Below are 27,010 nucleotides of genomic sequence, written 5' to 3' on the forward strand. Positions count from 1 at the left end.
GGCAAATAGCATAGCTGCTAGACATAATGTATAACATTGTACTTTAAATAAGATACCAGTTAATTTCTCAAAGCTGATTTTAAATTTGTCCTGTTTTTTTTAAGAAGTTATGTTAGAGACAGATGAGTTGGTGTTCTCAAGTCAGTATTGCTGAGGACGTTGATATCTTACAGATTTGTGCCTGTTTTGTGCAAGACCATGACTGCAGGATGTTCCTTATAACTTGATTATTAATTGAGGTGCCAGTGCTTTGCTGACGCAGTAGAAGAAACACCTGAAAACCAGTATGTAGTGGTAACCTTGCAGAACTTGCATTGTTTGCCAAAGTATGCCAAAGCACAAGGTACCTTAAAGCTTGCCATTATTTGTCCATGTTTATTAGCTTATCTGGGATTGCTTAATCTAGTTTTCCTGCTTCTGCTGTAAGATGGATGAAGTTGTGTATTTCCATTCAGAGATAATGAAGGGGCAAGCTGATGGGGTTAAAGCAAAGGATGAAGTGCTGGTGTCTCTATCAAACCTCAGATTTGGATCAGTTCAAGAGATAGTTTACATGCTGCACTTAGTGTGGAATTAAAGCTAGCAGAAAAGTTCTGTTGCGGCCAAGGGGAAGGAGTAAAACTTGAAGTCACTGCAGTTGGCCAGAATAGTTGGAAACAATTTGCTGATTTCATTTGTGTCTTAGTGTTTTACAAACAGGTGTGCAGCTAGTTGTATTGCCAAAATAATATTTTCATCATTAAAATACTTGTTGTATTCAGGAAAGTTAGGGAGTCACTGAATGCTGACCAGGGAACAGTAGGGTGAAGTTATATTGTCTGGATGTGGTAACAGAAAAAGTACTTAAAACTTCAAATTGTGATACCCTGATAGTCCAGCTGACATCCCACTTTGCTCATTTAGTTTCATCACAGCTTCAACACATGTATATATACCTGTTTTTATTTTAAACTGATTTCAGTAGTGTAGTCTTGTTGGAAGGATATAAGTGAGACCTAATTGCTGTGAATACTGTCCCACTTGTTCTGTTTTTATATATGTATGTATATATAGAAATATGTATCTCCACACAAATAAGGTGCTTAAAGTACTAGCACAGTGAGTGGAGGAGGGAAATAAAGAAAAGCAAGCCAAATAAATTCATACCCTAAAAGTACTTCAAAACATAGAGGTTTCACTTCAAAAACAACAGCACTTTATTATTTTGCATAGCTTATTTCAGTTGTTTAGTTCTGCTTAAGAATTTTTGCTAGTTACTGAATCATTTGTATATATATATAAAGTTTTCAGTATTTATCTGCAATCAATGCAAGATAGGACGTAGTATATAGATGCAGGGATCCAAAATATTATTTTCAACTTCAGACAAGGATTTGTTATTTTACTTTGAACCTGTTTAAGAAAATAGCTCTGACAAGTTTGTATGTATAAATATACAGTATAGTGTACACTTTTACATTTTGATCAGTATTTTAGCCTGTTCTCCAGGTCTTCCATTCTCTTCGTCATTTCTTCCAGTAGACAAAAGTTAAGGAGAGAGAGTTACTGATGTCATGAATTAAAAGAAAAACAGTGTCAGCTGCCTGATTGCTATGGTCTGAAAACTTGCTCTTGTTTCTGCTCCTTGTTACCCTTTTTGACTCTCAATAGTTTCTGATATAATACTTGACTGCGTTAACTTATTCTGCTTTGATCAGCTGTGTTGAGAAAGCTGTGTGAAGCCCTGTTTGTTAACAGACATGTCTCAACATGGAGTTCAGGCTGCAGCTTATTGCAGAGGCTGGTGGTTCTGAAAACTGGCCATTTTCCTGTATTTAAAGGGAAGGTAAATGTTTGTGCTAGTTAATGCTGTTTAAAAAAATGTTTCACTTAAGCATATGGTAAGCTAACACTAGATTGTAAACCCATATGTAGCTCCATGACTGCTGTATGAACGTCTGCTGATCTTATATGGCTGCCCTATGGTGGTGTAGCGTAGGGTACTGACTTTACAAATCCAGTGTTCCAGATAGATATGGAGCAGAACACAAGCTCCATGGGATCTGGGGCTGTCTCCGCTGAAAGTAAGAAGCTGTAGCAATGCAAAGCACTGTACAGCATCGCTTTGCTGAGGAGTACCTCCAGCTGACAGGAATGCTATGTCTGGTGTAGGAGGAGGCTGAATCAGGACTGCTTACCTGACCACCTCTCTCCAAGAGCCATGGTAAGGCTGGAGCTAGGGGAAGCTGAGAGGAAGAGGGGACCGAGCATCCTTAAAAGGACTTAAGTTGCTGTACTGCACTCTTTGCTTGTGTTTAGTGTCTTAATTTCAATGTTTTTGGGACTTGCACAAGGGAAAAGCAAGAACTGGGCATGTAAAATTTGGATCTTTGACAAGGGGTTGATAGAAATTGAGTGGGGTGACAGGCCAGAACAGCTGTGTGCAGCCATCCCATGTCACAGTGACAGCAGGAGGATCTATCCTCTTGCTAGTAGGAAGCAAGAGTGGGAGTCCCACTTTTGTGGGGACCAGCCTGCTGTACATCAGGTTTATGTTTATGTTATTCCTCAACTGTCATGCAGAAGGGATTACTATATGGAAGCTAGCATCATCTGAGCTGCTTTCTCTGTAACATCAATGTTTCTTAAGTGTTTATAGAGGCAAAGTTACAGCAGTAGAAACTACATTAATCTACTGGTAGAAAACGATGTATCTGGAGACGAGTCATTAACAGTTTGGATTGGTTCCCTCTAGATTTATATTCAGTAGTTGGAGCTAGTTTTGTAGCTCTTTGTCCCTCTTGCCTCTCCCCCCAGATCCCTGGGATGGGGACTGGCCAGCAGAGTCTTCAGCAGTTATCAAGACCTAGTGAATCACTCAGGATCTAAGCTGCTCTTCAGATTTGGCAGGGAAATGAATTTTGTAATGGAAACAGAGTAGTTCTTATTCTGTTCTAAGCAGTGGTTGCACAGTGCTCTGGGCAAGTGCTTGGTGCTGTTCCTATCCAAATGTGTAGGTCTACAGCTTGGCGTTAGTCAGCTTTTCCATCACCATGAGTTCTTCTTGTACTCTAAGAATCACGAGGTTGTGGAGGTATTTCAAAATCGTGTAGATGTGGTGCTTAGGGACATGGTTAAGTGGTAGACTTGGCGGTGCTAGGTTAATGGTTGGTCCTGATGATCTTAAAGGTCTTTCCCAACGTAAATGATACTGTGATTATGATTTGATTAGGCAGGAGCAGATTTTATGAAGAAAACGTGTTTGCTGCATAAATTGTGCATGATGCAAAATACTACAGAAAGTTGTGTTGCCAGTTTGCTGCTGTTGTCTCCCAGACATCTGGTGGGTGTTACAGATACTGTAAAGGGTATTGTACTAACAGCTCCCTTGGAAAGACAGACTGACTAACTGGGGAAGGTGGAGCTATTGGTCTGCACTTAACTAATTTTTATCTGCATGGATTTTAATGCAAAATGAGTTAGTCCTCTGTATTCTTCTTCATTTGAAGCATTATTTTGAGTGACTCGCGTAATCTGTTGCTTCACCAAGCACTTCAGAAGTGAAACATCTCCTGCATACTGGCTACTCCTGTAGCCAGTAAATGCTGTTTTGGTACCATCTGAAGAAATAACCCAAAGCAAAGAGTGTTAGTCTTGAATTTGACCAGTCATTTCTTTGCTGGCTCTGGAGATGTTTACTGTTAGGGATTATTAAAAGTTAAGGCTCTTATTAATATCTTGGTCCCTTCTATGAAGGAGAGGCAGTTTTCAAGTATTAAAAGGCTTGCTTCTTGGAGATTAATATTATCTATTAAGTCGTTTAACTTTTCACTACAGTAGACTGAACTATGGAGACAGCTTAGACCTGATGTGTTATAATTATAGTTTCTTTTAACCTGCTCCCTTTGTCTTATATGTAAAAAACAATTATTCTGAAAGGATATATCGCTCGGTGAGTTTTCTTACTTCATTGGTTGCATAGTTCTGGAATGTCACAAGGTTTTCACATTTGCACTGGTCTTTATCTTTTGCTGAAAAAGAGGAAAAGTCAAGCATGGACTAAATGCTGAATAAATTAAATGGGATAGGGGAGGAAATGACAGAGACTTATAAATGCAGAGCAGGTTGAATACAGCTGCCTGTCCTCAAAACAGGTCAACATCCAAAGGAATGCTTTGGGGCAGATTTTGTAAATACTGCAAAGTAGTACGCAACACTTAGGCGTATATATTCAAAGAGCAACCTGGATTATTTGAAACAAAAGTAACCTGATTACCTGTTGTTGTTGAGTGAGTGTGACTGTCTTCAAAAAGATACTTGTGGTGTATTGCAAGATTGGGACAGGCAATGACGTCTGTGATGGTTGTTGTGGTTGATTCAGGTCCTGCAGGAAACCCCCAAAAAGTCTAAAAATCAAACCCACTTTACTTAATTATACAGTATTGTTTTCTACTCACATGCACAGAGTTCTCCTTAATTATTGAGTAATCTCACTGATTGCAGTGAGGATCATTCATGGAGAGGACTAGGGATACAAAGATGTGAGGGAACCAAGCTGTAAGGCTGTATTTACTGTATACATTATTTTAAGTTCTGGGTTGCAGAACTGAAAAGGAGTTGTGAAGGTTCCTGTGAGAAACAGAAGTGATTGAAAGCTGTGCATGCTTTAAAATATCAAGCACAGTGTTGAAATACGAGTTTCCCAATGAAGTGATTCATTTGGATGGTGTAAGAAGCATGCAACCGTGTGTTTGTTACAGTGCATCTCAAATTTTTTGTACAAAGCAGATTTGAATTGCAGAAAGCAAGGTGGCTTGGAGGGGGGTGGGAAGGGGAATGGGATGAAAACTCTCCCATAGGTAAATTGCTAGGATTCTGCACAGAAGGCAACATGAAGAGGCAGCATAGCAATGATCTGGAGGGACAGGAGGACACTGAGAAGAGCCAACCTGAAGGTTGTGAACCAGTCTTGCGAAGCTTCCCGGATAGTGGATCCTGTTGGTGAGCTGACTCTTTCAAGGCTAGTAGACAGAAATTACCAAAGGAAATGAGATCACAAAAGGAGCAATAAAAATGTTAACGCTCCCTAGAAACAGAGCTTGTAAACACCAGTAACTTGGTGTTTGTCTCTCCTGACACATGGAGAATGCCTCATACCTGTGCAGTTTAAAAGAGGTCCAGTGTTGATGGAAACTCTAGGACTCACCCTTCAACTCAGACGATCAGAGGAATGCTTCCAAAACCAGAAATGCTTTATGGATAGATTAGTAGTAAAGCAATCTGAAATGACAGTAATGTACTTTGTGTTCTTTAGTGAAAATTCTTGCATGTTTCATTGTCATCCATGAGTCCTTTGGGGTGAGCTGAATAGGAATAAAAACTGCCTGGCGAATGAAGAAATTTCTTAATGTCCTTCATGGAAAACATGATCAGGGAGTTGAGTGTTTAGGTGAGAAGGGTGCAGTGGAGTTTTTGATGCACTATAGTTATAAGCAAAAAACCAAGTTTCTAATTTATGAAGTACAGCGTTTAAAATGTAGGTATTTATTTCAGACTCCATGTATCCATACAGTGTGTTTGGCGAGAAATGGAAAGTGTTTTACAGGTAGGTATCACCACCTCCAGGGTCATTTTGCGCGCTACCCCTTTCTTGCCGCAAGAGGGTACTGTAGAGGCAGCTGTGGTTCAGAACGGGTTCCTTTCTAGAAACGACGCTTCACCTTCAATTAACTGTGGAGCCTGTAAAGGCCCAGATGAGCAGAAGAATGTCCATTTAACAATTGCACACGTTGATCAACTGTGCTGGGGGGGTGAATGGAGCATCTGGGACTCCCTCCTTGGGATAAACCCCAAATTCCTTCACTGAAACTGAATGTGTGAAGGTAAAAGGTGATGGTGCAAACTCTCCTGATAATACCATCAAGATGCAGGAAAGAGGCAGAGAATGTTCCTGGGCCCCACAGGTTTGTTTTAGCTGTTGGGATGTCAGTTGGTCTAGTGCATTTTGACAGATGCACAATAATATGCAGTTGTGCTAAGCTGCACTGAGTGAGAGATGAGGCACTGGGTGGGGGGCTGGAATGACTGAGCCCAAGGAACAGAATCAACAGAGATGAGTGGTTGAGTAAGACCAGAGTTCAGTGGGCAGAACGATGATATTTATATATATCTCAAAAAGCCTGCAGGGGAACTACCTAGTGGAAGGAACACAGGTTTTGGAGAAGAGTTTGGGGCAGAGAGGTGTGGGATGAGATCACAAGGAAAGAAACAAGCTGGGTGAGGAGTCCAGCAGAAGAACAACCAACTGTGAACAAGGATGGTGAGACTTCCAGGAGGGAAGAAACAGGTAAGACGAACCTCCAGTGTTAGACCGTGGCTAGTGACTTGCTCTGGGAAGTTGTTTAAGAGCTGTAGACTAATGAAGCTGTCTAGGAAGGGCATAGGAACTGACCTGAGAAGTCTGAGCTTTGGACACTGGGCTGGGGCCCAAAGATTCTCATCTCATCACTTACATAAAGCTGTGAGTAATGAGACAAGTAGTGACAGAGGCTGCTAACCTTACATGAGTCCTGCGGTGAAGTCAGTGCAATGAACATAAATACTCAAATTTACTGGGGAACAATACTAAAGTTGTCTGTTTAGTGTTCTGTTTTGTAACAAAACCGAAGTACTTTCTTAGGAAAAACCTGTGAGGAAATGTCTTCAAAGCACTGGCTATTTGCAGCAGTGATAATGATCTGCAATTTGGAAGGAGAACAGAATGTTAACCAGCAGGCTGCTGAGTACTGTCATCTGATCAGGGCCAGGGTCTTGTGACAAAAATAGTATGTGACTGTGTAATTAAAGGCTCCCATAATATATGTGCCCAGAACAGGGGTGAAGAGGCAATCATGATGAGTGGCTATTATGGATGACACTGCTGTAGCCTTGTTAGTGCTTCCAGTCAGATGAGAAATTAATATTAAGCAAAGCAATGAATGGGAGGCTTCTGGCTAAACTCCTCTTAATAAGAGGCAAAAGAAAAAAGACTTTTTTTTTACTAGTAGTCATAAAGAATAATTAATAGTAATAATCAGCTATTCTAGAAGGGTGATGCTTTCTTGCAGAATAGAAGGAAAAAGCCTTATTTCAGAAGAGATTTGGGGGCTGCTGCTTTTCTTGGACACAGCCCATTAACAGCTGAAACTAGGGATGAGAGGTTTTTGTCAGTGAGCCCATGAGGTTCAGAGGGTCTCCCACTGCCATCACAGGCTGGAGCCTTGGAAGTCCTCAGCTCAGGACCAAGACCCGAGTTAAAATTACTGCTGATACAAAGGTAGGAGAAAATTTAGGCTGGAAACCAAAACAGAGAGGAAACAAAAATGAACTTTCAGCTTGTGTAACAGGGTTGGAGGCAGCATTTCTGGTGGAGTGAGTTGATAAGCAATAGGTAGTCCTGGAGTCTCCAGAGGTCAGTCCTCAGTGCACAGGTGTGAGGCATTGCATGTCAGTGACAGAGGAGGAGGACAGAAACTGAGGCATCAGCTCTGCCCAGTTACTAGAGGTGTAGTCTAGAAACTGCCACAAAGGGGCAGGATTCACTTATTTTTCATATGGTAAGTAATGTAGTTTAAAAAAAAGGTAGCTAACCCCAGCTGTGGGTACCTGAAGGATGCATTTCCATCGCAGAGCTCTGGGGTTTGCTAATGAGTGAGAATTTTTATACTGGTTGCCAGATAGTTTTGGCTTTGGCGTCCCCCCAAGTTTTTAAGATGACATGCTGTCATCGGCACATTATCTGCCTAGTAAGATGGTTAATGAACAGACTTGGTTTCATGTTTTCATAGTATTTTGCATTTCAGAAAGATGGTGCTAGAAGATTCTTAGGACCGAGAGAAACACAAATAAGATAGAATCTAGGTAACATTCTCAGATTCTTCCTTGACATCTGTATGAGGAAGAAATGCACGGCTTCTAGTCAGCCAGTTTTACACAGTAATGTTACAGAAGAAAATGATACCTGTTTGCATTTATTTCCAAGAAAAACAGCCAAATAAAATCTAGTGAAAATTAAATCATGTTGCACCATTCTAGTGCCTATGACCAATGTTATTCACAGTGATGTTTCTGAATTTTGCTTCAGGTACCAATTTGAATGTACAAATAATACCAAGTCCTGGGAATGTGTGAGTGGGAAAGATGTGCTGTCGTCCGGCTGAGCAGCTTTCTTCCCAGCTCATATTTCCCCCTTCCCCTTGCAAAACTTCAGCTTGGAATGTTTATCTAGAGGCTGTTTGTGCCAGAGTGAGGAAGGGTTCTTTCTAGAACAAACCACCTACATTTGTGCAGCAAAACTTAAAGCTTATGCATAACTGAAATCCCGTCTTTATAAGCTGGGAATCCATGGTCAGTGAACTATTTTTAGTCTTTTATAAGTATACACAACAGCTCCTGATCATTTGGTTTTATGCATTTTGGGGTTTTTACCACTGATATTAACAGCAATTTTTTATTCTCATTAAGAGATTACAAATCCCTGATTATTTTCCCACATTCCTAATGAAGTAGATCATGCTTCTTTGGAGGGGTGCGGTTCAGTGCATGCCTGACTTAACTGTAGAAAAAGAAAGGGGAGGGAGTAATTGATTCTTCTGGGCACAGAAGTGTACATTTAATGCCACTGTTAGGAAAATAAAGGAAAAAAGAACTATTATAGATCTTGGTGATAGATTAAGGGTATAGATTCCTCATATATTAAAGGGCACCAAAATTACCATGAGTGACTTATGCCTTGCAATATCTGACACCAATGATCTATGACTTACACTATGACACTAGTTGTCCTTTTAGGCCTGTGAAAAATCTCTAAGCATTCATTCCTCCTTGATCTCAGTGAAAATGGAATACTGTTACCTTCACAGATTTGGGCTCTTAGTTCTTCACTTATGTCCTCCATAGCTGTGAAATCCTCAGCATAGAAGAGATGTTTGTATGATGGCTCAGAAGCAATTTCTAGCAGTTCTTCCTCAATTGCTTTTCCTATTCCAACAGCATAGATAATTATGCCTAGGTTCAAAAGAAGTTGCACAAAATTAATACATCAGCAATTCTAAACCCTGTTCCTCTACAAAAGGAAAATATGAGCATTAGTCATTTTAGAGAGAGAGAAATGGAGAGCACAAGAAATGTATACGCTGTGTGTATTTTAAATTGTGTTCAAACAGGCTTTAATATGCTTTATTTATTTAGAAGATGTGTAGAAACTCACTACTTTGTAATTTAACAGCTAGTTTTTAAATTAGAGAGATGACAAGTTGCCTGGCCACTACTGATAGTAAATGAACCCAGGAAGAGTGCTGCAAAACACTCAAGAGGATCACACAAGTCAGCCTCATGGTTGTACTGAAAGTTCCTGGTTTGTGCATGTCTGTGTACTGAAGGTATGTGCAATAAAGGTATTTACTGGGTTGATAGGGAGCCCCATTATGTATCTGCAAATGTGACAGAACCCTGAAAGATGCCAGTACTCTTTTAGAAAAAATATAACTACCTGGCGTTTCATCAGAATCCTCAGGGCACATGGAGACTAGATTCTTATGCTCTAATGGATAATAGTGGGCTGGGTACAAAGAACAGGGGAAAGAAACTAATTGTGAGGCTTGGAAAGAAAGAACCTTACAACAGGGATGCTCAGTGTGTTTCTCCAGCAGAGGTGCCAGGAAGAAAATAAAAGAGGATTCACAGTTTTCTTCACTCTGACAGTGGGGCAGAAGGAAGCTGTTCACAGCCCGCTCACCACACAGATTTTAAACGAAGAATGAATGCAAAACATAGTGATCTTCAATGTCTCCCTTTTCAACAGTTAATAATGGACTTTTTATTCTTGTGAACATGTGATCTGATAGAACATTTACATCAGTTCTGGTTTAGAAAGTGACCACAACTAGTACTGATTCCGTGATTCATAATACAGCTATTAGCTGGATTATGGTGAGGAGGTTTGATATCTTTTTTCTATCACAGGAAAATAACAGCTACACGTTGTTTGAATTGCAACTTTAAACTTTTTGCTGAAGAATCTTGGGCCTAATAACATCATAAAATATACATTTTCCAACTCTTTAACATTTAACATAAGCATCTCCTTTTTGTCATGAATCTGCTTTCCACTGCACTTTAGTCAGGAAAGTAAAACATTCACCAGAAATGGATTCAATTTAATGAATGGACCAGTCATGCTGAGGTCTGTTGCTTTTTAAAGACTTGGAGATATCAGTGATAAAGCATTCAAGGCCAATTTCGTATTCAGCATTACTACATTGCCTATGCTGCAATTACACAAGGGATGGATTTGGCTTGTAGCATTACAAATATCAGTGTAAGCAGTCTGGAACGGAGGTTTCATTCAGCAAGTAAGCAAGGTTGGCTTGTACTTCTTTCCTTCTCCAGTCCTATAAATGCTCCACGTACTTTCCTACATCTCATTAGTTAGCATACAAATATTTGGATTTGGTTTTGATATTTAAAAAACCCCCACTTTGTTTCTATTTCATTGTACAAGCACCCTTGTTAGCACACGCTCTTCTCATATCCTTGGATGTTTTTCTCCTTACGCAGAGGTATCAGCCCTGACCAGGGCTTTACTAATCATGCATCAAGTCATGATTGTTTTATGGAGACAGTAAAACAGATGTGCAGCATCTCCTAAAGTCTGGCTGTTTTCTCTGTGGTGTGGGACATCAGCCACAGTTCTTACAGCAGTTTCTCAGAAACATTTTGCAAACAAAAAGGGATCCTTTAAAGGTTGGACCTGAAGCTCCTTGTGGTCCCTTCCAACCTGGTATTCTATGATTCTTTATTTCCTTTAAAAATTTTCAGATAATGCTGCTGAACAGCTGAAAAATCTCTGCTTTGTAGTACAGATATCCTAGAGGATGGATTTCTGTGCCAGACATACTGTGTTAAAAATCACCAGTTTTCAATTACATTTCAACATGAGCTATCACCTGACAAGGCACATAGAATGGTAGACGTTGCTACAGCGATATCCTTTTCAAAGGATGACCTTTCGGAACACGATTGGCAGTATAAAATTGGTTAAAAATACAGAATACATGTTAATAAAAATATAACCAATTATTACCACAGTATTTCTCAGGAGGATATATTTCTGTATTTTGAAGAGATATGATTGGGATTTTTTTTGTTGTTGCTTTCTTAGTGTCTTCTTAGATTTTTTTAATGAAGTACCTAGTGTTCCCCAATCTCTGTATGAAATGTGTACCCTTAGTGGATATGTTCGGAGCTCTGCATGGCACGCCAGGCAGGTAGCGCTGCTCCCTGTGGATTGCACGGAGACATTCATCACAGGCCCCACAACAGGGAGGACGTGCACACCTTGTAGCAAAGGCTCCTGTGAACACCAAAGATATGATGTTCTGCTGCCGTGGTCACTTACTAGCTGGACTGTATGGCAAACACTCTCTTCATTAGCACGTACTGTAGTGCATTCATGCTACTCCTACATCTTATTTCTAACAATATTTGCCTTTTAGAGTGAGTCAAAACCATCTCCACTTACCACTTCGCTTTGCTCTAGCAGCCCACTCAGACACTTCATCTTGGGCTCGTCCGTCTGTAATCACAATGGAGATTCGAGGGACGTTTGCTGAAAATGGTCTCGCTCCTTCTGTTTCAGTGAAGCTTCTCTCAAACATTTGCTTCAGGGCCAGTCCTGTCATGGAACCTCGCCCCATGTATTTCATTTGCGACACAGCTTTCTTCATGTCTTTGGCTGAGCTGAACTGCCTTAACGTAAACTCAGTGCGAACTTCAGTGGAATACTGAAGCAAACCAACTCGAGCAGCTTTGGGTGAAATCTCAAGTGCATCCAAGATTCCCAAGACAAATTGCTTTACAGTTTCAAAATTATCCTCTCCGAGACTTTTTGATCCATCAATCACAAACACCAGGTCAAGTGGGCCTTCAGTGCATGCTGTGAAATGAGCAGAGTGTTCAGATCATGAAAAAACTCCACAAAGCAGAAAATCGGACCTAGATACCCAGGGACTGTATAAACTCAGACATCATCTGCAGTACCTTGTTCCTGGCTCAGCCGGCCTTGCCAGTGTGTCTAAAGATGTTGTGTAAAGTCTATATCAAAAGTGAAGAGTGTGCCTATGGCTAAGAGTTTAACAAAAATATAATCACAGTGAACACTTAATGAGACATACTGCTTTGTAGAATACTAGAACTCTTAAAAATACACCAGCAATCAGTAAATTTTAAGAATGACTGTTAAGTAGAGAGAACTGTATAACTGAATAACATCGCTAGGATATTGAGACAGAATTGCCATTGTTTTCTTCCAGGGATAGGCCAGTATGCCAATTTTGCATTTGCGTAGCTGACCAGCATTGAAAGACATGGAAAAGAATCACTGGAGCTGCATTTGTGTCACAGAAGTAGCAAAAAGGTAATGGTGGTACAAAGAAACAAGTCAATGAAGTCACACTTGTATACAAGGTGAAATCTAAGAGTCATATTTAGAGTGGCAGGGAACAGTGAGGCAAAAGCCAAAGAGCTCGGGGAAGGCTGAGCGGTAAGAGAAGGGTTAGGTAGCCTGCCCTGCAGCTTAGGATGAGGTTCAAGTCTGGCAACATAATTCAGACAATGCACATGTTTTTTTATAGCACATACGTAAACCTCTATTGGCAGAAAAAAACAGCTAAAAACTATAGGTGAGAGAGGAAATGCTAGAAATGTGCCTAGCTGCTAAACATGGATCAGATTTTTTTTATATACCTTTTTTTGATTATGACTCTAACAATCTTGTAATTAGGAGACTTATGTATTGCTGAAACTAACCTTTTCTAGTTTAGCCATTAAAGCTGGGAGAGAATCCAGAAGACTGACAAATTTAGAGTTCTCATACTTTTTGGCAAGTGCACATGAAAAAATCAAAGCAGTTTGTAGGCACCCTGTATCCATTACAAGGTTAGGAACTTTAGGGCCTGGAGAATGTCTTCAAAGCTGCAGACTGGTTCTGGCAGGTGTTCTTGTATTCTGGAAAGCAATTGCCTCCAAAAGGCATAGACTAGTGCACCCTGTGCAAGGGGCTGGCTGCAGAGATGCTCAGCTCCGATTTGATCAGTGTAACTTCCAGGAAGAATGTGCTGTACTAAGGAATGTAAGATTTGCATCTTAGTCTGGACCAAATGAACTTTGTATCATAAAATGCTGTGAGTAGAACGCAAGAGAGAATTGTGCAGCTGCGTTCAGTTGTTTCCAAGTCTCAGATGAATACAGTCCTAAGCTTTGGGTATCATCACCCTTAAAGACAAACTGGAGAGTCCTGAGTTTCACAGCAAGAACAATGAGATATTTAGAAAACGGGACACATAAAGAAAGCTTGAAGGAGCAGAGATTGTTTGCTTAAGGAAAGATTAATATGAAGCATGATAATACCCTTCAAAGGTGCAGAAGGGGATAATTTTAAACAAGACAACAAATCAGTTATTTTCATGTGAATAGAAAAGGTAGCAAGTGGCTTCATCTGCTGTAAAGATAGTTGCTTGTTAGGGGAAAACAATATTATAAAGGTAACAGCATGGAAACAGACTACTTGGGGCACTGAAATCAATGACACACTGTTATTAGAGAGTTTTTGAAACATTACTGAAACATCTATCAGATATTATTAGATACATATATGCACTATTTTTCTGCCTCAAGCATATGCCATGAACTAGATCACTTCTCAAAGCTACTACAAGTGCTCTGTGTGCCTTCTATCATGGAAACTGGCAATGCTATTTTTCCTGTAGTTTGCAAGGTTTCTTCGTGTCTGCGCATCATACAATGTAACTGGAAAGGTCTGTAACATTTCTTATTATTTAAGCTGACTGCAACTACACTAACAGAACCTGAAGGTGACTGGAGGACACTGAGGATTTTTATCAGAGTAGATCTCCCACTTATGCTCTTTCCACATTTATTTCTGCTTTGACTGCAGAAATTACTGTAAATGTCTGTTACCAAGTCAGTGTAGGAATAAGGAATTTTCAACTTTTAAGCTTGAGCTTTTCTTCTTAGACAATAGCTCTATTTTAGAACTGCTGTCCAAAAATTCCTTTCTGCAGTCATCTGAGGAAAAGATGTGTCACATGTACTAAGGTAATGGAAATACAATGAATAGGAATATCAGAACCACCTCAGTATCATTGCGTAAGTCAAGACAGGGCAGCAGTTCATGGTGAATGGTTTTAGTTAGGATTGAGATCAGCCATGAACGTTACCATTCTTTTAGTAATAACAGTCTCCGCAATGAAAGCATCCATTTTTGCAGAATGAATGTTTTTACTGAGTTCCAGTAGAAGATCTTCTCCAAGTATTAAGAAGAGATCAGATAAATATATGTAATTCTCTAAGCATGTCGTGTTAGAAGATAAGCAAATAGAAGTAATGATACTTTAAAATGGAGTATATAAAGATAAAAGCTCCACAGTATATGAATCTGATTAAAGTGCACGTTCGTTGATAATAAGATTTTACTTTGGCTTTTTTCATGAAGTTTGGAAAGAATTTTATTGTACTTGATGCTATACCAAAACAACTCTTTCAGTTTGTTAGTTTTTTTGCATATGAGAGCATCAAGTTAATTGCTCGAGACATTTTCCATCACACTCACATATGCTTTGGGCTTTCAAATATTATATAATTTTTGAAGTGAGGCCTTTTTTTTTTAAGTGAGGCATTTGAAGTGAGGTCAAGTAATTCTAGAAATCAAAGGAACAAGTGCTTTCTAAATAAAATGTACTTACTTCTGCATGTTTTCTGATCCTCTTTTAGTACATATCCCTCCGGGCATTTGCAGATGTATGAATCATCATTATTAACACAAATATGTTCACAACCATGGGCAACTGATTTGCAGACATCTTTACCTAGGAAAAATTGAAATATTTATATGTATTCTATTTCACATATTTATCAATCAAAAGATTCCAAATATGATATTTGAAGAACGTATGGCAAAGTAGTATAACATCTTTGTTCATTTATGTAGTGATGCCAGAGAAGACTGGCTGACAGACATATTGTTACTTACTTCGACATGTTTTCCCGTCTTGTCGCAGGACAAAACCCTCATGGCACTGACAGCTGTATGAATTGTTATTATTAATGCACACGTGTTCACAGCCATGGTCGATGGATTTACACAGGTCTTTATCTGAGAATTGTTAAGAGAATGTCCTTATTAGAGCATTTCTCAAATGCAAAACTGGCATTAACAAGCTTTGAATGAATTTGTCTGTTATTTCTTTATGAGTCAAAAGACTTGTTCCCCATAAAAGTTTCAGCTACTCACTCCTGCATGTTTTCTTGTCTTGCCTCAGTACAAATCCCTTGTGACACTGACACGTGTATGAATCGCCAGTTGGAACACAGACATGTTCACAACCATGGTTGACTGTTTTGCAGATATTTTTACCTTGGGATAATGAAAATTATATTTAGCACAATTAGCTAGGCAAATAACTTTCACAAAATGTAAACATTATGGCAAAAATCTTCCATGAAGGAGCTCACTTCCATGAATTGGTTCTATATTAAAGACAAATAACGCACTACTGTTGCATAGTGTGTTTCATTGACAGACCAAGAAGAACAAAACAATGATTAAACAACTTACTCCTACAGTTTTTCCCATCTTCTCTCAGTATGAAGTTCTCATGACACTTGCAGATATAGGAATCATTGGTATTAACACAAATATGTTCACAGCCGTGGTCAACTGAGTTGCAAACATCTTTATCTGAGAAGAGTGAATGGAGTTTGTGAGGTGAGGTTTGTTAGGGAGAGAGAATATCTTTTATTAACCAGCTCAAATAGTTAGAAATCACAAATATACACTTGTGCAAGCACTCATGGCCACAACACATAAAAGCTTCAAGTGAAAACATACTTTTATAGCTCAGGCTACTTACATCTACATGTCTTCCCATCCTCTTTCAGTATGAATTTCTCATGACACCTGCAGATGTAGGAATCGTCAGTATTCACACAAACTTGTTCACAGCCGTGGTTGACTGAATTGCAAACATCCTTATCTGCAAACAGAAGAGCTGGTAGTTGACATACAGCATCAGAATGTGTAATTCATCACATTTCGTTTTCATGATACTTACTTCTGCAGGTTTTCCCATCTTCTCTCAGTAGGAACCCATCATGGCATTTGCAGATATACGAATCATCAGTATTCACACAAACATGTTCACAGCCATGGTTGACTGATTTGCAAAGATCTTTATCTGAAAACAGATGACAGCTCTTGCTGCTTAATGCATTTCTACACAAGCATGAGCTGCAGATAAAAAGTATGCTGATAAATATCAGTCTACTTACTTTTGCATGTTTTTCCATCTTCTCTTAGCAGGAATCCCTCCTGACACTTACAAACAAATGAATCACCAGCATTAACACAAGCATGTTCACAGCCATGGTTGACGGATTTGCAAATATCCTTGCCTGGGAACAGTTAGATAATATTTAATGTAGTTTGCTACTTAAACTTTTTTTTTATAAATACAAAGACTGGGGGGGTAATCCTATCAGGAAAGAAAGATGGAAGCCTGCAAACTGAAAGCACATCTCTGGCTAGTTAAATGATAGACAGCTTAGTTTACATTGAACAAAAGTTCTTTACCATCTAAGCAGAAAGAATTGCATGGTTTGGATGGCCTCCTCCTGTCAATAAATTATTTTAGGATTAATCTGACTAGATTAACGAGAAGGAATTTACATTAAGATCAGCAAGACCAACAGAAGGGAATAATGTAATACAGACATATAGCACAAATTCATGCTGGTAAAGACAAAATTAAGCAAAACGCCACAGGACATGAAACAAAATAATTCTTTAACATCCTTAACATGCCAAGAGTCTGCATAAACAAACCCCAGAAGAACAGGAAATACTCATTTAAGAGGATAAATGAAATCTAACTGGTATTGCTGAAAAATGGTGGGAGGATTTGTACGACTGCCGTGTTAAAGCCAGTTGGTTAAAACCTCTCCAAGAAGGATAGATGGGGAGAAAGGACAGAAGGAAGTGGAGCGAGCTATCAGCATTCCCTGCACTGCAACACAAAAGAAAATATTCTCAATTGCTAATGGAGAACTTACATTTATGTAGAAATTGCAATAATACTGACAGCCAAGTTCAGATTGAGTCTGAGAAAAATACTTAGCTTTAATGTGTAGTGAAAAAAACGCTTGTATTTTCACAAGAACTTCAATCTGAGCCAAATTACCTGGAGCTCTCACGCTGGCAATACAAAAATGCCAAAAAATATTACAGCAGACAATCTTCTAACTCAACAAGCATTATATTCAAGACACAGCAATCTAAGCTAAATCACATTATAACAGATAAAGAAGAAATGATCATGTAAGTAAAAATTAGCTTCAGCTTATACACAACTGTGTACAACTCAGACACATTGTTTATAAACAGAATCAAATAAAAACCAGCAGCAGACATGGCAATTACTTCAAAAGGATTAATTTTACACAGCTGAATGCCAAAGTATTTTGAGACAGGAGGGGAAATAATAATAATAATAATTAAAAAGTGAATTATGATGGCACTATTTATTTTACTAGATATCCCCCCAAAATATGGTCTCTGTAGCTGAGCAGTTTCCATCCCCAGTGCTTGCACACACTCTGAAAAAATAGTGCTATTCCAGTGTTTGAAAAGGGTGACTAGTTCACTATAATCCTGTCAGCCTGACATTGATTTGCATTAAAATAATGAAATAGATAATGCAAAACTTGATCCAGAATAAAATCAAAGAATGAAAATTAATATAAATCGGTATTAGGGAAAAATAGAACCTGGAAAACTAAGTATCTTTTTTAATTGATTATGAGGCTTATTCACAAAGCTCATGCTGTTCATGCAATGGAGCCCTCAGTAAGGCAGCAGTCTTGGTATTTATTTTGATTAAGAAAATGGACTACAGAATCAACTTTTAATAGATTAACATTGGCTAGAGAGGGCTTCAGAGTAAATTGTAAATGCCTGAACATCAAGTAGTTTTCTCTCCAAGAATATGCTGTGCTCCTCTGCTACTTAACGTCCTTATGAACAACCCGAAAGAGAACACAAAATAGTCACTGACAAAGTTTGTAGGTTACTCCAAGTTTGAGAGAATGGCAAATAAAAATAGAGCAGCTGTGATAGAAGGACACATGAATCTTTTTGCAAACTGGGTAACAGCAAACTGTCTGTATTTTGAAACAGCCAGAACTAAGTCTATACATTTAGAAACAAAGAATGAAGGCTGTACTTAAAGGATATGGGACACTGATGTGACTGAGAGTCTTAAAGACCTTATGATCATGGTAGATAACTGATTGAACGCAAGCGCCGGCAGAATATTTTGGTCACAAACTAATGCTATCTTTGGTGATCCAAAAAAGATAGATTAAAAAAAAGATAAAAGATTAAAAAAGGTAGATTCAAATAATAATTAGGTGACTTATAGTTCCTGGACCCAGCTGTGCCTCCTATTAAAACTTCGTATCTCTCTGGTGTTCCCACAAGGATGCTGATGAATAGCAGAGGTTTTAGGGGAGCAGGAAGAGACTTAGGAAAAGAATGAAAAACAGATAAAGAGCCTGAAGGAGTTTCATCTGCGTATCATTTACAACAGGACATGGTAAGAGGTTAAGGAACAAGTTAAGTCATGGTCTGAATGAATATACGCAGAACAACACAGGAGCAATTAGAACATCAACGCATCAAAGTAAACTGTATCAACATGCTATGCTGAAGATTGATACTTGGCATACTGAATCTAGAAATGAAGTTTGCATATTTTAAAAGCTACATTAAAACCTTAAAATTGGCTGATTTTCTGAAATATATCTTTAGTTCAACCAATTAACTAATAGAAATCTTATGATCTATAGAGAACAATATTCCATTCTGACCACTATGAATCAGTGAATAATCTCCTAATAAAGGAAAATGAAAATTCTTCTTTTATTCACAAACTACTTACTTCGGCACGTTTTCCCATCTTGCCTCAGTACAAATCCATCATGGCATTGGCAAGTGTATGAATCATCATTATTAACACAAAGATGTTCACAGCCATGAATGACTGATTTGCAGATGTCCTTATCTAGGAATAATTTAGATTTTATTTACTACAGTTTGATGAATGAGAACATTTCCAAAACTTTGAAGACTAAAAGTAATAAGCTCCTAGTAAATAATTTATCTTCCTTTTTGTCAGGTAAAATCACCTGTAAGAATATCTGCCTCTAACACAGTTTGTTTCTTCAGTAGACTTCTGAGTGCAAAAAATATAGTACCATCAAATAACTTACTCCTGCACGTCTTCTCATCTTCCCTCAATACAAAACCCTCATAGCACTGGCAAATGTATGAACTATCAGTATTCACACAGACATGCTCACAGCCATGGTCAACAGAATTGCAAACATCTTTATCTGGAAAAAAATAAGATTTCTGGCGTTTAAAACATGTCTACAAATGCACAGATTATAAAGGAAATTTTCTATTAAAGGTAAGGATACTTACTTCTACATGTTTTTCCATCTTCCCTTAGTACAAATCCCTCGTAACACTGGCAGATGTATGACTCATCAGCATTAACACAAACATGTTCACAGCCATGGTCAACTGAACTGCAAATGTCTTTATCTGAGAACAGTTGATGGTGTTTGGTTAAAGCACATCTAAGGTGAATGTATAATGCAGGGAGAAGTAATAGCTTTTATTAGATCTACTGACATCATTGGAAGAAATGTGCAAAAATTTAGGGAGCAAATACTGCTAACTCCTGGTACCTGACAAACTGTGGGTCTTTTTTTGTCCCAAATCATATCAGTTTGGCTATTATAAGACACTATTTCTGTCCACAGAGTCTCTTAAAGGCTCCTGGCAGGTTTAACAATACTACTGTATTATAATAGTAAACTACTGAAGGGGTATTTGTTAGAACAGTTCCACAAGCCTACATACCATAGATAAAAGTCTATTGGTAATTATCAGAGTACTTACTTCTGCATGTTTTCCCATCTTCTCTCAGCTGGAAACCTTCGTGACACTTGCAAACATATGACTCGTCTTCATTAACACAAATATGCTCACAGCCGTGGCTGACTGACTTGCAGATGTCCTGTCCTGGGAATGATATAAATACAGGTTTTGAATCGTAACATGCTAAAAAATGTCGATATCAACAGGAAGGCTGTTTGGTTGGGTTTTTTTTTTCCAGTAAGAGGTGAAAAATCCCTTTCTTTCCTTGCCTGATGCGCATGCAAAAATGTTCAATAGATAACTGGTCACTCACTTCTGCACGTCTTGCCATCTGCTCTCAGTACAAATCCCTCGTGACACTTGCAGGCATAGGAATTGTCAGCACTAACGCAAACATGCTCACAGCCATGGTTGACTGATCTGCAGACATTTTTACCTGGGAATAATTCAAGAGATAAAAAATTGTGTTAGCTAAGGGTAAGATGTTCAAAGTCTTACAATTCCCAGCTACTGAGTGTTCTTGTCCTAGCTGGTATACTGGACTCAATCCTGCAAATAATTTTGAAAAAAAAAAAGAAGCTGGGATGTTTTTCTTCTGTATCAAAAAGATACATCTTTGTCCTGCTAATTTTACAACCTTACTATTAAGGAAAAGTGCACTGTTGCAGTTCTAGAGGCTGTAGAACTTCACATGTCCCTAGCATGCAGACGAGTGACCCACGGGGATTTCCAAAGTGTGAAACAGATCTTTCTATCATCATCTTCTCAAATTCAGTAATAAACCTGCTCAAACCTGAAATAATTACACTTTTTTTTCTCCCTGTGCTTAGGTTCAGAGGTGTTTGTCCCTTTTTCGTAACATAGGTTTGCAAAAGCTCAGCGTATGCAGTATTTCACAGTAATGAGAAAGACAGATTGTATGATCCTGTGAAATTCTGGAATTGTCAGCTGTAATTGGGCAAGGAGATTTTCAATGGGGTTTTCTGATACAGAATTTAGCTACAATTCATGTTTCAAAATAAGATAACACCTTGCTTTCACTTTTTTCCCCTTTCACATCCTTTATTTTCCTGCAAGGATTTCTGCAAGGGCAGAAAAATTCACTTGCTTTTAGCCTTTTGCAAGATGAGAGTGTCAGCATTTTTTGAGACAAGCAAAATGTCTCTGTTTGCATGGACTAACAAAGTAAGGTGTTGTGACACACAGACTGATAATAGGGATCTTTTCATTTGTTATGGTAGTATCTGGATGACTTCCAATTTTTTTTTCTGTAAATGCTTTTAACAGCAGATGTTGACGAGATCTGTGGATATTATTTGAATTACCGTCATAAAGTATTTCATGCCTGTGTGTTTTTCAGGGATTCATCCATGATTCTTCTTTGATCACTTAGTGAACAAAACTATAAAACTGGAGAAAAATTTGCAATGATTTTTTTTTAATATCTGCCACTTTTCATAACTGCTAATGCAGTCAAATATGGAATGCAATTATGATATCTCTTTTGAAATCATCCTTACCCCATGCTGAATGAACTTTCCGTTAGTAATTCTGCAAGGCTATTCATGCTATATAAGACTTCACAAACAGTATCTATTTTTGCCTTGATTTGAGAATAAAATTACAGTGGTCCCATACAGGGATGTAAGTCAGAGTAAAATAGTTTTGGGTTCCTAATAGTCCAGTTTCAGGGCTAATTTTTAAAAGGCAAAGACATTTAGTGTGTGATTCAGGTGCCTAAAAGTATATATCCAGTGCCACTATAGATGCCCTAGAGTATCCAGGATACTGACATACTGCTGGCAAATATGACACCAAAGGGGAAAGCGCAAACTTTTTGAATCCTTGAGCATTTAAAATGACACTGGATGGCAATGTTTAGGCAATCAAATCCTACCTGATGGATTTCTTCTATGTGTGTAATAAAAATCTGAGTTGCTGAACAATAACTTACGTTTACATGTTTTCCCATCATTACGAAGCCTGTATCCTTCAAAACACTGACAAGTGTAAGATCTGTCACCATTTACACACAAATGTTCACAGCCATGATCGCTCAGAGCACAATAGTCAACTCCTGCAGGAGAAATTTAAATTATTCAAAAAATAACCCCAAAATAATTCAATTAATTTTCATCTCTAGTATTTCCATGGTATATAAGAAGTAAATAGATTGAACTGCTTAAACAATAATCCAGTCCCTTCTCTGATAACATTCATATACCTTTAATAAAATGTAAGAGGGCCTTATGGTGTACCTTCCATTGGCTGCTTTATGCAGAGTTGAGAAATCACACTTTGCTGGATCTGACATAGCAAAAAAAACTCTCAGGGACCTCAGTGGGTTTTTGTGTAGATGATTCTTTGCTTTTGCAAAGAATTGCAAAAAACAAGTACTGTCAAATATGGTCCATTTTTCATCTCAAATTTCCTAAATGTTTCTTCTGTCTAAGACACAGGAGCCCTGGGATCCTGCAGACAGCACTTGCCCCAGTCCATTGGCAATACACACAGTGTCACTCATTTTTTTGTAATTAGTTGTCAGAGCAGAAATCTGTTTACCATTCAGGTGTTCCTGCAGCTGTCTTAACATACTTGTGCCTGTGTATATGACACCAGAATTGTAAATCCCAGATGTTTTCCCATTAGAAGTGGTATATGATAAATGCTAATCCCTGACATTCAACTGCTTATTCAGGAAATCCCAAAGTGCAAAAACGCTTTTCATGATGGCCTGAAAATGTCCACGAGATTTCAACAACTCATCTGAAGCTCAGGAATAGGCTAAGTCTCTTTCCTCAATATATATGAGGAGAGGGATTCGCTGGCAAGAAAAGGAGCTATTCAAAAGGGCTCAGTTTAATTGCACAGAGGGATTTCAGACGCCACAGCACCATGATTCTGCTGCTAAGTCTTCAAGTATGGCCTGGAGAAAAATAACTCAGAGTGAAAAAACACCTTTTTACTACAAAGTAAAAGGAATTTCCCATGTACAAGTTGACAAATCTCTATAGTTTGGCTGTTTCTAAATTTCCAGTGGTTCTTGACAGGTATAATTTCCTAATTCCTCTTCCTGTCTGTTTCTGCTTTCAAATCATTATTAAAGTATTATCAAAATGCACTCTAAGAATAAATTGAAGGTGTGTCCTCTTCCCTGTACAAAACCAGAAACTTTTCCCAGGTGAGCTGAGATCAAGGAGGTTCTCACAAGACTTACGTGTGCAGGTTTTTAGGTCCTCATTGATGACAAACCCTTCAGAGCACTCACAGACGTAGGAGTCACCAGTATTTCGGCACAGTTGCTCGCAGCCATGATTGCTTTCAGCACAGTGGTCCACTCCTATTGATTTGTGTTAATAATTGAAGAAATCACACTGGAGCCTTAGATACCTACACTGTGACACTGCAGTTAGTACACAATGCCTTTGCGAATCAAGGGAAAAAGATCATTATAGCTTTTTATTTATGCAGTATACCCACCTATTTGAGTAATCTGAGTCAACAGCATCTAAGTGAAATTAATACAACAACCCTACTTGGCGGATAACAAACCTGATGAAGTACAGATCTCCCTTGCCAAAAATCACAAGGGGAAACTAACGCAAAGTGGAGTGAAGGGAGAACCTTGAAGACCTGCCTGGTCTTACCCACAGAGTCATGCCTGCTTGCTTTCAAAAGCAAGACTCTCTCTTTTGTTCACCATCACATTTTCTCAGAGAGCAAGTATGAATATTAGTAACTCTTGAAATAGAAATTATGGCTTTTAGATTATATCATAAACAATAAATTATTTTTCAACAGGATGAGAAATCACCAATTTAAAACTTTAACCAGCCAACAGGTTCAAGTGGTTAAAGCATCGTTGAGGACAGATATAAGTTATCAGTGGCTTAATATGTTCCTTTTCTTTGATTTTCCTATTCCAAACAAGGTAAAATTGATTTTTTTTTTTTTCCAGTCTTGTATGCAAGTGGCTGTGTGAAAGATGAAGGGTGAGGAGAAGGGAGAGAGAGGTGTGAATCAGTTTTAAAAATTATATTGTCAAATAGAATGGATAACAATGTAGTAGGGTGAGATATGTGCACATGCAGATGTACTATGTAATCTATTGACTCTGTAAGTACAGAAAAAGCACATTTTGGGAAAAAGGCTTTACTCTGAACTTCCTCATAATATTTTATTGCCAATCTGTTAATGGCTATTTTTAGTTATATAGGCCCAAATCACTTTAGCTTAACTCAATAAAAGATAGTGGAGTTCCCTCAGACACAAACACAGTCTCATATGTCTCTATTTGAAAACCATTTACAGATGTGAACAGGCAGGTCTGCAGCTATTTGTTTACATTAAAAAAAACCTGTACTTAATGTAAAATTACTTAGTTCTAAATATTGCTGTTCATTAGTTTATTTAACTAAGCAACAAGTTTGCAGTAATTGGTCCGGATTCACCATTACACATAGACAGCGATATCGTTGGCTTGAGCAAGTGAAGCTGAGGTGTCAGTTTTTACTAGTTAACCAAGTTCCAGCTGGAACATTCTCCTTTTTCCAAGAGTTTACATCATCATGAAGAGGCTTGTGTAACTTCTCAGAGCACACAAAAACATGGAAAAAAAAAAAGAAAATAAAAATCCCAATTTCTCTGTGAAAAATCGCATCTGTTTGGCACCATCTTTTACAATACAAACACGGACATTAAGATGAATTTTAACATTTAAATATTTTGGGTCCTCATGCAGAATCTTTTAACACACATTCAAACAGCGCAGTAATCACAAAGCTGCTAATTTACCAGGCTTTAGAAATTAGTATTATTGTAAATTGGGTCATCATGTGTGCTTCATTCCATGTGTAAAAAAAATTGTAAGAAGGGGAAGGGTTACTCTTTTTAAAAATAATGAGTGTCTTGGGATGTATCATTTTTTAGGTATTCAACTTGTGATAGTTTAAAATCACAATTGTTAAAAAGTTCTGAGCTCTTGCAACACACCCGAATTTCTTTAAATATGGCTTTATCACAAAGAGTTTATTTAAAAAAAATTACTCCCTGGCCTGTAATTTTTTTAAATTTTAGTGACTGAGTGTTTCCTTGGAAAAATATGTCATAAATACATCAAGGAAAAATGCTGCCAGTATTTCAGATGATGTGCAAAATGGTTCTCTGCAATAAAAGCATATTTTAAAAGCTTCAAGTGGGCAATGTTGTTGGGTTTTTCTGGTGCAACACTGATCCTTCCGTTAGAAACATTCATCTTAAAAGAGGACATTTTATTGAACAGATCACTGAAAGTGCAAACATATAGAAGGGGGAAGTCTCTACTTATCTCCACACATTGACATATATCAGTATTATCTTTGCTGCAGTTTATGTAGCACATAGCAATGATACAAATGTTCAACAGTGAGCTCTGCCTTTGTGTTAATACACCTTGGCTGAATGCATTTTCCCCAGTTATTGGGCTTGGAGAAGATGATGCTTTAGTTCTCACAGAATTCTCATGAAGAAGCTGGCAGCTCATGGCCTGGATGGGTGTACTCTTCATTGGGTAAAGAACTGACTGGACGGCCAGGCCCAAAGAGTTGTGGTGAATGGAGCCAAATCTAGTTGGTGGCCAGTCACGAGTGGTATTCCCCAGGGTTCAGTATTGAGGTCAGTTCTGTTTATTATCTTTATCAATGACCTGGATGTAAATTACAGACCATGCCAAGTTGGGTGGGAGTGTTGATCTGCTTGAGGGCAGGAAGGCTCTACAGAGGGATCTGGACCAGCTGGATGGTTGGGCTGAGGCCAATTGTATGAGGCTCAGCAAGACCAAGTGCCGGGTCCTGCATTTGGGTCACAACAACCCCAGGCAGCACTACAGGCTCGGGGAAGACTCTGTGTCCTTTTTTACTTAACAAAGCAGAAAGTTCAAAGGTTCACAGTTTTCAGAAGTTATGCTAAGCAAACTTATGCTAAGTGAATTCTGGATAAGCTGTTTCTAAAGAAGTTCTATAAGAAGCAGTATACCTAATAATTCAATAAGCTCAGGCATTCTATTCCCTAACACAGTACAAGAGGAAATGGCCTCAGATTGTGCCAGGGGAGGTTTAGGTTGGATATTAGGAAAAATTTCTTCACCGAAAGGGTTGTCAGGTACTGGAACAGGCTGCCCAGGGAAGTGGTTGAGTCACCATCCCTGGAGATGTTTAAAAGCTGTGTAGATGTGGTGCTTAGGGACACGGTTTAGTGGTGGACTTAGCAATGCTAGGTTAACAGTTGGACTTGATGATCTTAAAGGTCTTCTCCCACCTTAAGAATTCTATTATTCCATGATTCTTTACTGGATCAGGGATCTCACTACAGCATTATTTCACCAGGCCTGGCTCATGTTGGACTTTACAGTAACATAGGTTTGCATAGATCAGAAAGATCTCAAAAAGGACCCAGGAGCATTTTCTCACTCTGTTCACACCTCGCCCTGCTGCAGTAACTAATCTCTGTAGTTCATAAGACACACTCATTTCTGCATGTTTTGCCATCATGTTGTTGGGCGTATCCAGGATAACATTTGCACACAATTGACTCCTCAGTGTTAACATATTCACATTCACAATCACGCTGACCTAAAGTACCAAAGTTTACTTCTGTGGAGAGAAAAACAGTGAAGAATTCAAGCCAGCCATGACTGTTTCTGAAGTAAATGGCTTAGAAAAACTCACTTTTCCTAAACAATGCTGGATCCTGTGCTTTGGGCACCTGCTAAAGCTGACAGTGAGCTGATGATCTGAAAGGGATTGCAAATATTTGGCTATTCAAGACTTCACTTTGAACACCACATTCATCAGAAGTCATGCATTGTGGTGAAGGAGGAAGGCCTGATGCTGGTTGCCAGTGATACATTTTCTCTAATTTATTAAGATGTTCTGCTTTATTTTACAAGCTTATCTAACATGAGCCTTGTTATAACAAGTTTTGGAACCAGAGCTT

The 27,010-nt window shown here is 38.5% G+C and overlaps 1 protein-coding gene across 1 annotated transcript in view; it reads right to left on the reverse strand.

Moving 5' to 3' along the window:
- Positions 1-246: 246 nt before the first annotated feature.
- Positions 247-27,010, reverse strand: part of MATN2 (matrilin 2) — a gene marked incomplete at its 5' end in the record, with an annotated part of 60,852 nt that continues 34,088 nt past the window's right edge. The window contains 20 exons of the mRNA XM_080340337.1: positions 247-1,517; positions 3,924-4,010; positions 4,256-4,363; positions 4,929-5,000; positions 8,872-9,024; positions 11,540-11,953; positions 14,781-14,903; positions 15,068-15,190; positions 15,329-15,451; positions 15,653-15,775; positions 15,948-16,070; positions 16,149-16,271; positions 16,366-16,488; positions 19,032-19,154; positions 19,363-19,485; positions 19,577-19,699; positions 20,060-20,182; positions 20,352-20,474; positions 21,993-22,115; positions 23,256-23,378. Coding sequence (XP_080196463.1) covers positions 1,465-1,517; positions 3,924-4,010; positions 4,256-4,363; positions 4,929-5,000; positions 8,872-9,024; positions 11,540-11,953; positions 14,781-14,903; positions 15,068-15,190; positions 15,329-15,451; positions 15,653-15,775; positions 15,948-16,070; positions 16,149-16,271; positions 16,366-16,488; positions 19,032-19,154; positions 19,363-19,485; positions 19,577-19,699; positions 20,060-20,182; positions 20,352-20,474; positions 21,993-22,115; positions 23,256-23,378 — 2,609 coding nt within the window. The 3' untranslated portion in view covers positions 247-1,464. The remainder of the gene's footprint in view (positions 1,518-3,923; positions 4,011-4,255; positions 4,364-4,928; positions 5,001-8,871; positions 9,025-11,539; positions 11,954-14,780; positions 14,904-15,067; positions 15,191-15,328; positions 15,452-15,652; positions 15,776-15,947; positions 16,071-16,148; positions 16,272-16,365; positions 16,489-19,031; positions 19,155-19,362; positions 19,486-19,576; positions 19,700-20,059; positions 20,183-20,351; positions 20,475-21,992; positions 22,116-23,255; positions 23,379-27,010) is intronic.

This window comes from Nesoenas mayeri, assembly GCF_963082525.1.
Source record: "Nesoenas mayeri genome assembly, chromosome: 2".
NCBI classification, from domain to species: Eukaryota; Metazoa; Chordata; class Aves; order Columbiformes; family Columbidae; genus Nesoenas; species Nesoenas mayeri.